Source organism: Strix aluco, chromosome 15 (genome assembly GCF_031877795.1).
Source record: "Strix aluco isolate bStrAlu1 chromosome 15, bStrAlu1.hap1, whole genome shotgun sequence".
NCBI classification, from domain to species: Eukaryota; Metazoa; Chordata; class Aves; order Strigiformes; family Strigidae; genus Strix; species Strix aluco.
This window is the reverse complement of record NC_133945.1, coordinates 17,944,255-17,959,109: the sequence shown is the minus strand read 5'-3', so window position 1 is coordinate 17,959,109 and position 14,855 is coordinate 17,944,255. Positions and strand designations below refer to the sequence as shown.

At 36.7% G+C, this 14,855-nt stretch overlaps 1 protein-coding gene across 1 annotated transcript in view; it reads right to left on the bottom strand.

The window, feature by feature from the left end:
- Window positions 1-14,855, bottom strand: part of USP7 (ubiquitin specific peptidase 7) — a 73,921-nt gene continuing 59,066 nt past the window's right edge. Inside the window, exons 20-31 of the mRNA XM_074841506.1 lie at window positions 14,409-14,476; window positions 13,146-13,246; window positions 11,609-11,762; window positions 10,218-10,285; window positions 8,994-9,102; window positions 8,823-8,900; window positions 8,358-8,458; window positions 7,657-7,756; window positions 6,709-6,828; window positions 5,273-5,344; window positions 4,256-4,346; window positions 1-1,379 (exon numbers count right to left, since the gene is read on the bottom strand). Coding sequence (XP_074697607.1) covers window positions 1,273-1,379; window positions 4,256-4,346; window positions 5,273-5,344; window positions 6,709-6,828; window positions 7,657-7,756; window positions 8,358-8,458; window positions 8,823-8,900; window positions 8,994-9,102; window positions 10,218-10,285; window positions 11,609-11,762; window positions 13,146-13,246; window positions 14,409-14,476 — 1,169 coding nt within the window. The 3' untranslated portion in view covers window positions 1-1,272. The remainder of the gene's footprint in view (window positions 1,380-4,255; window positions 4,347-5,272; window positions 5,345-6,708; window positions 6,829-7,656; window positions 7,757-8,357; window positions 8,459-8,822; window positions 8,901-8,993; window positions 9,103-10,217; window positions 10,286-11,608; window positions 11,763-13,145; window positions 13,247-14,408; window positions 14,477-14,855) is intronic.

Genomic DNA, 14,855 nt, shown 5'->3' with positions numbered 1-14,855 from the left:
AAAATTTTATAGAAAATTTTATTCAACATACAACATTTTCCAGCAAAAAAAGGCAATATACAGGAAGAGTTGTTGTACACTGCGGCTACAGAAACAAAATAAAATACTGGAAAAGAATGTAAAATTAAAGTGTGAATTGCTGATTCTATCTTTACTGCACTCAAAACTAGACACGCGGCTGGCATTAGCTCCAAAATAAAAGGAAGCAGTCTGGGGACTGAAATAAAACTACACACAATGAATATCAACATCAGTGAAATTCACTTGCAGACTCACCCAACAAAATTAACCTCCAAGTGTTAAATTGTACATGTTCATTCATTAAATATACAATTTCATTTTTTCGTTTTTTCTTTTTTCTATTTTTTTTCCTCCTTTTTTATACAAAGTCAACAGCTTACTAAACACTAGTGAGCATGCCCTCTGTGCTAAAAGGCTATTTCTTGTGTTTTCCCCATCTCTTCCCATGTTAACTAAATTAATGATATTTATAATCTTTTCATCACTTGCTTTTGCCAACTTTTGAGTGTCATTCTATTTGCCAGAAGATGGCATAATAAATCGCAACGGTATTTATCAATGGTTGAAAATTTAATAAAAAGACCCAAATCTCTCTTTTTAGGACTCAGGGCATCCACTTGGCAAAACGGGATGCAAAGTAGTGACTAAATTAAACGAAAACTAGTTTATTAAAAAAGATCCTATGCAGCTGGAGGAGACAAAAATCCCGAATAAGTGCCAACAATGTACACAATGAAGTAGAGATTGCTATTTATTGATGATGTGAGTTTTTTGCATTTACAAATGCACAAAAATGTCATTTAAAGTATAACTGAAGGAAATAAATCTGATGTGAGTCTAAACATAAGACTTACTAGCTGCAGTGATGGTGAACACCATACCGGGAAGGGCAGCCAGCCAGCTTATGCCATCTATAAACGTACTACAGACAAATATTTTGCCAATGTCAACTGTTCTACTAAACTCTTCCCTCATTATGCTGACAATTGCCTTGCATTACGTTTACCATAAAATAACTCTCATTGGCATCCAAGCTTTATAAAAACACCTTCATTTTGCTCAAAAAGGGCAGTCAATAGATACAGAGAAGCCAAACTGAACAGCCTCAACAAAATAAAATTAACATCAGCAGCAAATCCTCTTGCTGAAGACTTCAGATATAGTGCACGTGTACCAAAGTTCTACAGTTGTTAAAAAGGTGCACACACACACTTATTTTTGTCCCTTGCCTTGACAATCTGGTTAAGTAAGTCAGTTATGGATTTTAATAGCTTTTTCAAGGTAAGTGTAGCGACTTCTCTTTGGGGCTTTATTGAAATGGTCAAGCCCTAGCCATGGCCTTGGATGAGACATGTTGCCTAGAAAAGAAAAGAGAAAAAAAAATAATGAAGCTTTAAGACTAAATTGGAAAGTTTCCTTTACATAAACTACTCCTGTGTGCCCTGTTCACAGTTTGATAGGAATCAGAGGGTACGAAGAGGACTGCAGAACAGTCTTACAGTCCGCAGCCAACAGGACGGCTTTCCTGACCGCTGCTTTCCTTCCAGTAATACATTTTACAGCTGTTTCTGGATCAGGTAGCTGTTTTTTTCTCCTCTTCAGTCACTTATAGGAGTTTACAGCAGTGAAGTGTGTGCTAAAGCAAGAAAACTACTGTTATGATTTATGGCCACAGACAGATCAAAGTACCAGCTTTCACCAAAGTGCTGAGCCTGTTTGAAACAGGAAGGCATCCATCATCTAAATATGACAACCTGTAGTATTTGCCATATTATAAGTTATCTCTGCTGTATTAAGTTATTCTTATCACCTGGTTTAAGAGGGAATATTTGTTAAATTCACGTAAAATGCAAATAATTAGTTAATTAAGAAATCATGTAACTGACCTCTATTTTCTGAGACAAAAATTTAGTCATATTTAGACTGCAAAGAAAATATACAGATTTTTTTCACTCATTCAACCCAATATGGTTTCATCTATTGCTAGTTTTCATGAAAAACCAGAGTCCACATAATTCTTGCAAATGGGAGAAATTCTCTTTTACGATGTCCTCAATGCAGAGCATCAAACGTTCTTTGAAGTGAAACGATGAAGGCAGAAACTAAATAGCCCCCCAGCAAGAAAAGCACACTCCTGCATCCAAAGCCATCAACTGCATCCACTAAAGCATAAAACACTTGACCTTTTTGGTTGCCTGCATCTGCATTTTTAGATATATCTTCTTCAATCAAAATTATTTGTCTTTGTTTGACATAATGGTCAATGTCAAATATAAAAGAGAACTGCCAATCTTGCTGACTGGAATGTCTTTTAAAGAACGAAACCAAGTCCTACACCATTAGCGCCAGCACAATCATTGCGAGAGTGTGTCTTTGTAAAAGCAGATGGCCACTACTGACATCAGCTACGTCAATCAAATTAAGAGAATGCCAAAGCTTTGGTTCAATCAGTCCAGCACGTGTTAAAATTTGGTATTTGTAGAAATGCGTGAGCCCCAGACCTCAAAATACTACTTAGATAAGAAGCCACTGGAGCATCATATTATCACCCCATGGAAGCATTTCGGGGGGGGGGGGGGGGGGGGGGGGGCAGGAAGGGAAAGGGAAATTCTATCTTCTATCAAATTGTATTATATCAAAGAAGCAACTTCCCATGAACTCTCAAATTAAAACCATTTAATCTCATATTCTTTACAGCTCCTACAAACAGGTCAAGTTCTCCCTTTTCCAATTTTTGCCATGTTCTGTATTTTTGACCTAGTTACCTGGTTAGTCCTTTGCATTGTTTTGGCAATACTGGTTCTGCTTTGCTCAGAAAGTCCGACAGTTCATTTCAGACTATTGCCTTCCCCTTCCCACCCCCAGAAAAATGACTCACAGAATAAAATCAGGACTCTGCCTGCTCTGAACACACAAGAAAGAGTTTATCTGTCCATAGAGAAATGTCCACCTCCAAGTTCGTCACTCAGAGGCCCCTCACAACTAGTGCAGAAAAAGAGGTCCTGCCAGCGACACACTTCTCTGCTCACGGATGACTTGTGCAGATGCAGGCATTCAAAATTTTGGCAAGTCCCCTCATATTCACAGCCATGAGCCATAATCCTGGCTGTGTAACATACCACAACAGGGCTTTTTGCTAGGTTCCTGCAAAGTACTCAACAACAGGTCTAACTCTCCGTGGGTTTTGAAGTAAGTGGACAGTTACAGGATTTCTCTACAACTGTTACATAAATCCAGAACCCAGCTTAAAAAAAAAAAAGTTTGGCCCTAGCACAACCTGCCAACAAAAACCAAAGCTCATAATTGTGCAGTTCTATTTTTCTGACAGAGCAAGCTGTCCTCAATCTTGTTTCTACCAGACAGAGCAGCTCACAAAAAGCAACACTCAGCTAAGCTAGGGGAGAAAAAAACCCCAATGAGTTCAAGGCTTTCAACAGAGCAGCCCTGACTGCAGATTCAAAGGTGCCATTCCCAACTGGAACTCTCAAAAGATGACTGTGGTGGAACTCCTGAAGGATTAACCTGGTTTCTCCTATGGGTAAATTCCTCAGAGAACAGAGCTTTAAATAGCAGTCAAGTAAACAAGATGGTAGACCATACCATACAGAGACACATTCAGAACAGAGCTGCATTTGTAGCTTGGTGAAGCATTTCTTAGGAGAAGAAAATCTAAACAGCATCTTATTCACATATGTAATATTCTTGTTAGATTCTTCAGATTCATTGAAGATATCAATAATGAACAAGAATTATCTCCAGTGAATATGAGAATTCAAATACCTCTTTGCAGAACACTTAAAATAAGAATCTTATGAAAATGCACCTTAGTATTTTTTAGGAATAACACAAGCACATACTCCAGTAACAATGTGAGAATCAAATGTACAAGGGAGCAGATGGACAACACAGATAAGGTGCAACTGACATTTTAACCCTCTTCTGTAAAGCATGTTAGACTGATATTTGACCCATTTGGTCACTCAGATGCAAACTTTTAACTCACAAGGAAACAGATTATTATTTATATGCCTGTAAAATACATATTCTCAGACCAACATATACACTTAAAGTGTGCATGCAAGTGTATATAAATACTTGCTTAGTTACTACATATAATGTATTTCATGTACAAAGAACAAACTCTTTCTGCATCTTGAGTTAAGGATAATCACGTTATAACAACTGGCAGAGTAACTTCAGCAGGTCAAAATAGTTAGGTTGTCTAACGACTTACCAGGTTGGGGCTCAAAATCTTTCAAGTTCACTTCATACTCGTCTTCATTGAGATATTGGTGTCGGCCCATCATTACAATTGCAAATTTAAACTATGAGAAGGAAAAAAAAAAAAACTCAACTGGTAAGATACTGCATTAAAATAAAGCCTTCAAGTCTAATTTCATAGTCAAACTTGCAGCTGGTTTTAAGTAGTATTCTTCAGGGGTTGATAAGAGCCAATCCTGTTTAAAACCTTCATCATCAAAACTGTATAATGTGATAAAATGAATTCTCAGGAAATCATGAATCTGCATCTACAGTACTGTGTCCAGGTTCAGGGCCTTCAGGGAAAAAGAGATGGCCACAAACTGCAGCACGTCCAGCTACAGTCCAGTAAGACAGCTGGGGGCGGGAGTCCATGGCATACAAGCAGCCAAGGGAAATGGGTTTGTTTAGCCCAGAGAAGAAAAGGCTAAGAGGGGCATCTAGTCTTCCACTGACTGAAGGGTGTTACACAGAAGCAGACTCTTCTCAGAGTTGCACAGCAAAAAGACCAGAAAGAAGCAACCATCACAAGTTGCAAAATGAAAAATTTTGATTACAATGAAGGAAAAAATAAAGCCTTCACTATGATAGTAGTAATGCTCTAAAATACAGCGTCTAGAACGTGGCAGAATTTTCATCCTTGGGAGTTTTCAAATCGTAACTAGGTAAAACCCTGAGCAACCTGACTTGACTTTAAGCTAGTTCTGCTCTGAGCTGGAACCTGAAGTGGGTGGCCTCTAGAGGTCCTGCACGACCTAAACTTTTCTAGGTTACTTTAATGTTCTGCCAAGTATCTCTTTTGATGCAGAACAGAAATTCTACTCCGACACATCCTACCTAGTTATTTTCAGAAAAAGCATTATTTAAGTCTAGTAACTGTTCTATTGATCAAAATTTACAGGTATCCCAAACCTGTGGTGTTCCAACTTCTTAAAATAAACACATTTAAGGTCTACAATCAGCAATAAAAACTCTTCCAACTTGCCATTACCTTTTCAAATTCTTTTTCTTGTATGTCCAGCATTGTCTGAATCCGCTTCATAACCTCTCTGAAGTGTTCACCCTAATAATTACAACAAGATTTTTAATGTAAAAAAATCTAGGAAAAAAAAGGATACTGTTATTATCTCCTGCTTCAAGCTTCACTGAAATACACTGCCTTAATCTCTTAGTTATTCACAAAATCACACAAGCATCAACTTGTGTAGTTTTGGTATTGTAGTATTCCACTACTATATGAAATAACAACATACAACTTGCTATAAATTCAGCAACTTTAAGTCTTATTGATTCATCATTAAGCAAACTGTTCCACAGATCGACCAAGCACTGTTAGTGATATGTGTAAGTCAAGTTAAAGGTAAGAAAGAAATTTAGAAAATTACCATCAAAATAGGAATTTGGGGAAAAAAAATTACATATCCTTTCTAAGCATATTACTTTTTAAAACCTCTACACCTGTGATGCCCCCCTTCAATTAGTAACTTTTTTGTAGTGTTTCTGCATGCTGTGTACATACATTGCCCAAAAAATGATGGACACCATCAACTTAAAGATCAGTAATATATATCAACTGTCATAGACAGGGAAATGCAGTGCAAAAGGTTTCCACCAGAAATCAATACACAGGTTTTACCCTACACTGATCAAAAATATGGAAAACCAGTAAAATTCTATGGGATGAAGATACGTGGACGTTTCTTATTCCAACACTCTTCTAGAAGTAGGTAATTTTCATACAAACTAACATACATGAATCGGAAAAAGTTTAGAAGCAAACTGCTAACTGCCCCCAGAAATACACTTTGATATTAAAAGAATCAGTGTGACATTCAGCTGGAGCAGCACCACACAAAAACTTAAGAATTTAAATTCAGCTTTCAAAATTAGCCTTCACTCTTGTATTAACTTGCAGCCCTAGATGATAAAGCACATCAAATTACAGAAATTATGAAATGCAAAGTCATCTTAGAAAAACGTTGAAGAAAGCAAACTCGTTTTTCATAATCACGTGTCTCAGTAAGAAGCCAAGCACCCACAGCCTAAGCCACTTTTGCCAACAAGGGTGCATCGCGATTACTGAAGTGGTGTTAGAAGGAGGATCCTAGGTTTGTTGGGGGGGTTCTGCAGGCGGTTGGGGGAGGGGGTAGTATCACTTTGATAGCATTTCAAGTCCTTGGCTGATTCCAAATGCCTACTTTCTTGATATTGCCCAGGCTCACTGAAAACACTAAACAATCTGTATATGCAAAAGAGAACTAAGACGGTAAATTATTTAACTACAAAAGGCATATATGGGACAGAACCTTTTATACAGAAACGGTATTTTCCTATACACTTTTTGTACTAATCAATTTCTTTGACAGTACTTTTATGAACACATCATCAGTATAATCCCATGGGGAGAAAAAGAGAGGCATACTGTACCTGGTGTATCCTCAGCAAGAATGGAATTCCAAATGTCCCAAAAACCTCTTTGTGGAAATGTGCCACTGTGATTAGCATCTCATTTTCTTTATCTATATCTACCTGGTCCAGAGGAATTTCCTAGATCCAGACATAAAATTATGATTGCAATCAGCTAAAACTTACCCAAGTAACTAAAAGCATCATTGATTTACTGTTACTGATGTAGAACAAGTCGATTTAAAAACAATTAAAAGAACCATGGCGTTTGACAGAGTCTTTTTACAAGAAACGCTCATCCCTGCCATGACAGCATTTCATCCCCTACTCAGTAAATACAAATTTTGGGCTTCCCCAGATGACTCTTTTGACATGAAATCTTCTATCAGCTGTAGTAGTAGCTGATAGCAGTATCACAGACCTCTTGTCATCTCCCCATTATAGTTTACACTGGAAACTTTTTCTAAAAATTTCTGATATTTGAAGCAAGTTAACAGATTTGAATGATGAAATGTTTAGAAAAATCACATAAGCATCAGAATTTGCCTCAGGAAGCTCAAACTTAACAGAAAAGGAAACAAAGTCTTCTAGAATACTTTTTAGAGTATGAAAGTAGGTTGGTTCTAAGCATAAACATTTATATTGTGTGTCCTCAAACAAACCTTGGAATTATTACTAAGGCAGCAAATGTCCTATGGACAAGCCTTTGCCAAGTCTTTGTGTATTTTTATAACACACACACACACAAAAAATTAAAGAATGAAATCATTATAGGGAAGCAAATGGAACAAAGGAAAAATTTTAGAAGGAGCATCTTTTAAAAAAGTATATATTATCATGTAATCTAGCTTGCTGCAAGTATCACGGTATTTGAAAATCAGAATCCAGAAAAAAAAGAGAATTACCACTTGAGAGAGTTTCTTCTCTCAAAGGCAAGTTTCAAAGTTTCTTAAAGAAAGTAGTATTTACCTCTATTCGAAACGTTCGACTTGTTGCAGGTGACAAACACTCTAACAGCTCATCTTCCTGATGGACACCGATTATTTTGTAACTTACAATTTCTAGCAGCCTTAAAAATAAACAAACAGGAAAAACAAAAAACAATTAAAAAATTAATGCAACATCTCTTTCTCTAACCTTGAGAATGATTAGCATAGTCAGGATGTAAACAGATGCTACTACTGTTTTTGTAAAACTCTAAATTCAGACTTTAGTAAAAATTAAGTGGTAAAGTTACAAGAGGTTGAACCAGGAGTAATTTATGCTAAAAAAAGACAGTATGTGCAATTACAAGACAAAGGTTTTTAATTTAGATTATTTTTTAAACTCTTTAAATGACCTCACTTTTAACTCCTGAGAAATGAACAGCATGAAATGCTTGAATTAGAAACAATCATTAAATTGTGAATTAACAAATGCAATTGATGAAACTTATACATCTCAAGGATGTAACCTCATTAAATACAAAATAAATAATTATATAAAATTTATATTCGTAGTTAATAAGAACTCTCTTAACAATGAGAATAATGAGAATCTGGAAGCCTTTTATTTTTAACATCGTATTGGATTTCATTTTATAACAACAACAGAACTTTTAATTCTATGGACACTTTTCTGCATAAAATCCACACAATCACATAAAAGAAATAAAAACCTTCCAGCTTTACCTTAATTTTCCTGAACCTTTTTCAGAGAGTTCTACAACTTTTTTACATTCTTCTAACAGGTCCCGCACACACCCATGCTTATCTGGATATACTGTTATTTCCTACAGAATTTGAAACAGAAAAATTGTTATAAAATCTGAAAATGTAAAGAACCATATTAAAACACAGAATACACTGGATTATCTTCATCAAAAATTCATCTTTAAAAAGATAACAATTACTAAAGTGAACACCTATGTTATCTTCAAAATTTTTGTTAAGAACTGACACAATTTTTTTAAATTTATTTTTTGTGTTTTTTTGGTGGTGGGTTGGGGTTTTGTTTTTTGGTGGTTTTTACATAATGTAAAAGTTTGTTCTAGTTTTGTGTTATTCAGGCACAACAGAGCGTGTGAACCATAATCACAGCCATACCAGCTTTGACACAGAAATGACAGCAAGCGTGTAACAGCCAGCCTCACTCACCTCTTCCCTAAACTGGCTATTTAGCCATATGCATTTAAAACTTCTTCTGTTTTCGAAATCAGTTATTTTCATTTTGAGCTTAGGGAAGGAAAAAAAAAACACTTTAGGCATACTTTGTATAGGGCAGAATTATTTTTTTTAACTTGCACCATAAAAACAAAAGACTCTTACCTGTTGATAGTAAAGTTTTTTAGGTTGCCTAGGCTTGAAGAACTGCAGAAGATCTCTTAAAGTACCTTCATAATTATGCCTAAGAGGATTACCAGGGCCATCCCTATAACTACAGAAGGAAGAAGAAAAATAAATGTCTTCTTACAAGCCGTCACTGCTCAGTAAATTGAAGTACCAAGTACATTTTTATTCCTGGCTTCCAGTTTCACATAATTGCTAGCACAGCCTAAGCAGCATTATATTCAGTGCTTTAGTGATTTTTAAAAACAGGTGAGTGTACAGGAACAGAAGTACCACCCACTGTGCATGTTAACTCTCTCGGATGTTTACAAGCTCACCTTTAATGCTGCAGGGTGGCAGACCTACATTCCTCTGAAACTACCTGTATAGCAGCACATGCTTTAGATTCACATGGAAGGTTAATTTGTGGAGCCATATGACACAGCAAATTCCAGAGTGACCACAGCACTGTAAACTATAAAGAGCTACTCAAATTACAACACTCATTGATGATGAAGGGAGATGCCTACAGGTTAATAAAGAGCAATCTACATTTACACAGATACAGAAGATAATGTATTTTTTGTGCTATTCCTGCAGCATATAACTACTAATGTGCTGTTTTCTGCTATAGTTTTATACAGATTCAAATCCAGTTTTATGTAACTGTGCCCAAGAACACCAGAAATGTCCCTTTGAGCAGCTGTGAACTTGTTAGATTACTGTCATCTTCATAAAACCTCACTTGCAGACTTTGGGGGAGGAGGGGGAAAATCAGTGAAGTAACTCCTGCATTTAAATGTGTAAAATCAGCAAAAATCCTGCTTTTACGTGCACTTGCTTCTGCTCTCTTCCATTCTAGAAATCTGCATTCACTGAAACAGCACTTGCATTACCTTAATAATTTGTCCCATGCAGTAAGGCTTTGAAGTACTTAATGATTTTAGAAATTTAAACAGTGATCCTTTAAAATGCATCTTTTTTTCAGTGACACTTACTAGAACTCTTCTAAAACGTGCAATTCTTTCAGGCTCTAGAGCCAGCCATTGCAATACTTAAAACTGTCTATGTGACTTGCTGTGCATGCCAGAATGCTAACATTTTACTGATAAAGGATTAGTTAACAATCTGGAAAAACTACGAAGTAACTGTTACCTATCTATATTTCAGCTAAGTATTTTAAAGAATAGTTTAGACACAGAACACTAAGGAAATTCATCTTACCCTTGGGACTTGAAAAACTGTAATAGCATTGGATCCGTATTAAGTCTCTGCGCAACTGTCTTTGCAACCTGCAAATAAATTTTTTTGTAAATTCTGATTTTTTTTCCAGACAGTTATGACATTGCTCTATCATAGTCATTCTTTACATGTCAAGAACATTATGCTACTGAAATTCTGAGACAGACCCACTATGTCCTCTTCCCCAAGGCAAAATAAACTAGTATCTTTATCTTCTGAACATTTGACAGAGTAAGATATACTAGAAAAAAAAAATGAAACTGTCTGTTTTATTACAGTAAATCACTGTCACCAAAAGGCCACAAAATCCACAACAATAACTCTACTCCTCTTTTGGGTTTTGTTTGGTTGGTTTTATGTTTGGGTTTGGTTTTCTTTTTTTAATTATAGTATTATTGGGGAAATCAGTCAAGACTTGCTCTTTGTTAACTGCCACTGTTCTTTAATTCACTCCAAGGAAGTTAGCTTGGTGGGTAATATCACATTGTTCCCACCAGTATATTTCACATCACTGCCTCACAAAAAGCATGGGGATTCTCTTTTTCCCTTAGCAAAAAAAAAACCTATGAAGAACTTACACTTCAAGTAAAAATGAAATAAGAGAAAGTGAGTTGCCACAAAGCAGATGATGAGAACAGGATAGCAAAAGTCATCCCTGACTTCCCCTGTGTATGCAGGTGCTCAAAGTTCCTGCCTTTCGTGACAGAAAATAAACTGTCTGGTTTTAAGTGATCTTTTTGACAATGCAAAAGCAACTACAGGAGAACTGTAGGAAGCCAAATCTACTCAGGCTCTTAATAGATCAGACTGACTTTATTTTATTTTTAAAAATTTTTTTTAAAGTTTCATTGTCCAGTTTTCCTCTTCTAAACACCCCGGGTCATCCTCTCTGAACACAACAGGTTGGATCTGTTAGTGCCACTGAGCATTAAACAGCATTGTGTGAACAACGCAATACAGTTTGTTCTACAAAATGAGTATTGTTGGTGATATTACAAGCAGAAAATAGGTATCACTGGATTCCCAAGGTATTCTCCTTTTAACAGCTAAATAGGTTGAGCAAGTTTTACATGTCACTTAGAAAGCAAACACATAATTTCATTAGAATATCATTTCCCTGGCAGAGTAGAATGGTGTATCAATAAAGAATCCTATTGTCAACTGACTGATTATTAATAAAGCTAGAGGGTTTTAGAGTATTTTCTTCTCACAAGCATTAGCGGCTTCCTTAAATTTTTCATTACCACAATGCAAAAAGTGTACAAGAACAGATCTACTCTTTTCTAAAATATGTATTAATGCACTTGCGAATTAGTGCAAAAGTTACTTTCAGAACAAGGAAACAAAAGCAGAGAAACAAATAGGACACATGCCTGAAAGTAATTCATCCTATTGGATAAAGTAACAACAAAGCCTGGGTCATTGGGGATGGTTTTATCACAGAAAATGACATCCACACGATGATAGAGGTCTCGGAAGTATTCTTTAGCTGTTGGTAGCTCGCTGTTATCATTTTCTGGGTCATCCCTACAAGAGCAAACAAATGATAATACCATTACATATCATACTGTCACACATACCAGCAGACAGGGCTTTTAAAAACGTGTTCTACAGTAAGTCAGCAACAGTTGAGAGATACAGAGAGTTTAGAAACCTTTTAAAAGAGCCACCACTCATACACGGTAGAACTAATACAGACAGTAGCGACCCACACCTCAGAGTATTTCTGCGCAGTGCAAGGGCAAACGCACTCGCACACTGTGCTCGCTCATCTGGCAATCTGGCAATACTCTGAATCCAGTTGTTCACAGCATCATTCTAGCAGTCGTCATCCCTCCTTCCCACCCTGGCACATTACTGCGTGTCTGTATTAACGCTGCCACAGCTTTCCATGTACTCCTGTATTAATTGCTTTGCAGAGAGGCCAGATGTACAATAGCACTCCTTGAACCACAGAAGCAAACCAGCTGGCACCAGTGCTGGTTTGGGTCACTACTGACTGGTACCCCTATCTTCTCAGTGGAGAAACAGCACCAGGGTACAAGCTGTGCACTTACCCGGGAGTCAGCAGCCAGCCAAAGGTGCATAACACCAACTGAGTCAACAGGGAATGCGAGTTCCAAGGCATGACATGAGAAATACATTCATCTCACATAATCTGGGGTAAGAGTGCTGAAGACAGACTAGCTGGCTTCCACCCACTGTCAGCCCATGGAGAGAAACAGAGCAACACAGTTGGGTGTGACCATCAGAAGTGAGAGCATAGAAATGCTGATTTATAGCCCTGACAAGCTTATGAAAGATCCCTTTAACGGATACAAGATGCAGGAGTTCTCCTTCTGCCTTGGAGAAAACTCCAGCTGAAGCACCAGTACACCTATGAGTTGTTCAGACAAATTGGGAGCATCTTATCACCATAGACCAGTAAGGAACTTACTGTGAGCATAAATAAAAGGAAAAAAAAGGGAAAGAAGTTTGGTTCGGTTCTAAGCTGAAAGGAGCTCCAAACCCAAGAGCCTCGTACAGTGGTAATGATACTGAGCTTGAGATCTGAAATGCTGGTAGGCTCTTCAGTGTCTACGTTACAGTGGCTCCAAGTGAAAAGCTGCAGAACTCAGATGCATTGCTAAACCACGCTCTTTGGTAATATTAAGGCTTATTTTAGGTTGTTAGTTTTATAAACTACGATGAAACCTTCTTTTCCTTAAATAATGTGGCATGTGGTAATTAAAATACTACTAATGTTTATTCAAAGGGGAAATTAAAAAATAAATGAGAACTGCTGAGAACATTTCTACTGTTGGAAAATTATACTTTGCTCTTGTTAAAAATGCTAAGTTAAAGGAGGTTCTGCTTTCAAAGTGAATCAGGTGATTTAACGGCAATAAGCTAGCCCCCTACAATACATACTTCTGAAACACTATGATGTCGCCATCCATGAGTTCATCAAGAGCTTTATCAAGAGATACATCATAGTCTTGAATCCTTTCTGTTAAATTGGGTTTAACTTCCTGCAATAAAGAACAAAAATTGTTGATCACTGAATAAACAAAAGACACAAACAAAGGTTACAAGTATAGTGAAGATGTCATCAGCTTGCATCTTCTTTCAACTGAAACAAATGGATATATATATATATATGCGCAAAGTAAATATAATCTTAGGTCCAGATACATCTATCTAATTGCTATTGATAAAATTATCTTAATTTTTAAAAGTATTTTATCATTCAGTGTTACCTATTCCAAAATTCAGAGATTAGATTTTTCTACTGATGCAGCTTCCAGAAGCTTAAAACACACAGGTTATGCCCACTTATTTTAATAGTGCAGAACTTTTGTACAGCAATTCACCTATCTTTTGTACCATATGCATTTTTAATATGACTTTGTTGGGGTTTTTTTTAAATCTATATGCATATTACATATTTACACTTGTAGGTTGACCTCCTGGGATAAAAGCACCTGTCTAAATAAACTGGAATCAAACTGCAACGCTGATCTGCACAGAGTAGGAGCACCTGACAGTTCTGCTTTTTAGGATGAAAGTGTGTGTGCTCCCCTGGAACCACCAGAGAGAGCAGCATGACTGCTAACAAAAATCACAACAAAAAAACAATTCCTTGTTCTTACTATAACAAAGACTTTATCTTGGCAGGATCTGCATCTTCGGCACTCAATAAATACAGCAGTTATAAAGATTTGCTATTTCTGTGTTTGGGCAGAAATGTGTTAGCAGACTAAGCATTTTGTTTGCGGACTTCTAACTTAGGGAAGGAAGGAGAAGATGCAACATTTTCTCAACTCTGCTGTCTAAGGAGGGCACTGAAAATACAACAGCCAATAATGTTAGCAGCATTAGCTCCTCTAACACCGCAAATCAGAGGATATGCACAGATTTAGCACAGCAAAGTGGCTCATGTAGGACTTCATGTAGACATTTTTTGGTTTTAAAGCCTCACACTTCTGTTTAATTTTAAATCTATTCTGAAGTTAACTATCTGCTGCTACTCTCTTGCAGCACTGTGGACTTGAAAACCACAGGTTAAAGAGTGTTTATGATTTATAAATCACCATTGTCATGAGCAACCTTTTTTTAACCAGTAAAGCTTCTTTTTACATGCTATAACTAGAGAAAAGAGAAAAATGTTACAAAAAGTCTATCAATCCAAACCTCATAGAGGATAAGGTTAGTTTCTTGTGGAAATCCTGCTCTCTCACACATAACTGGAAGCAAGTCACCTATTGGAAAAGAAAAGGAATGTGAAATGTGTTGCACTTTAACCGCTAGTGAGATCTCCTGCAAAAAGGAGAGAACCTACTTTTCTACCCTGGATAAATAGTTTTAAAACGCCTAAGAAAGAAAGCCTTCCAAGTTTCCTTCCACTTCATCTGAACAACAACAACAAAATGTGCAAGGCCATCCAAGATCAAAGAGATGAAATAACACCGTTCCTTCCCCAGAGAAAAATTTTAATCTCTTTAAAAAAATTTTAAAAAGACAGCTAAAATAAAAAATTAGAAAGCATGTACAAGTCAACAAAATGAGACATTCAAAATAACAAATCGAAGTATTGCTGAATTCTTTAAATTGACCCATATGAAAACCAAGGCTGACACC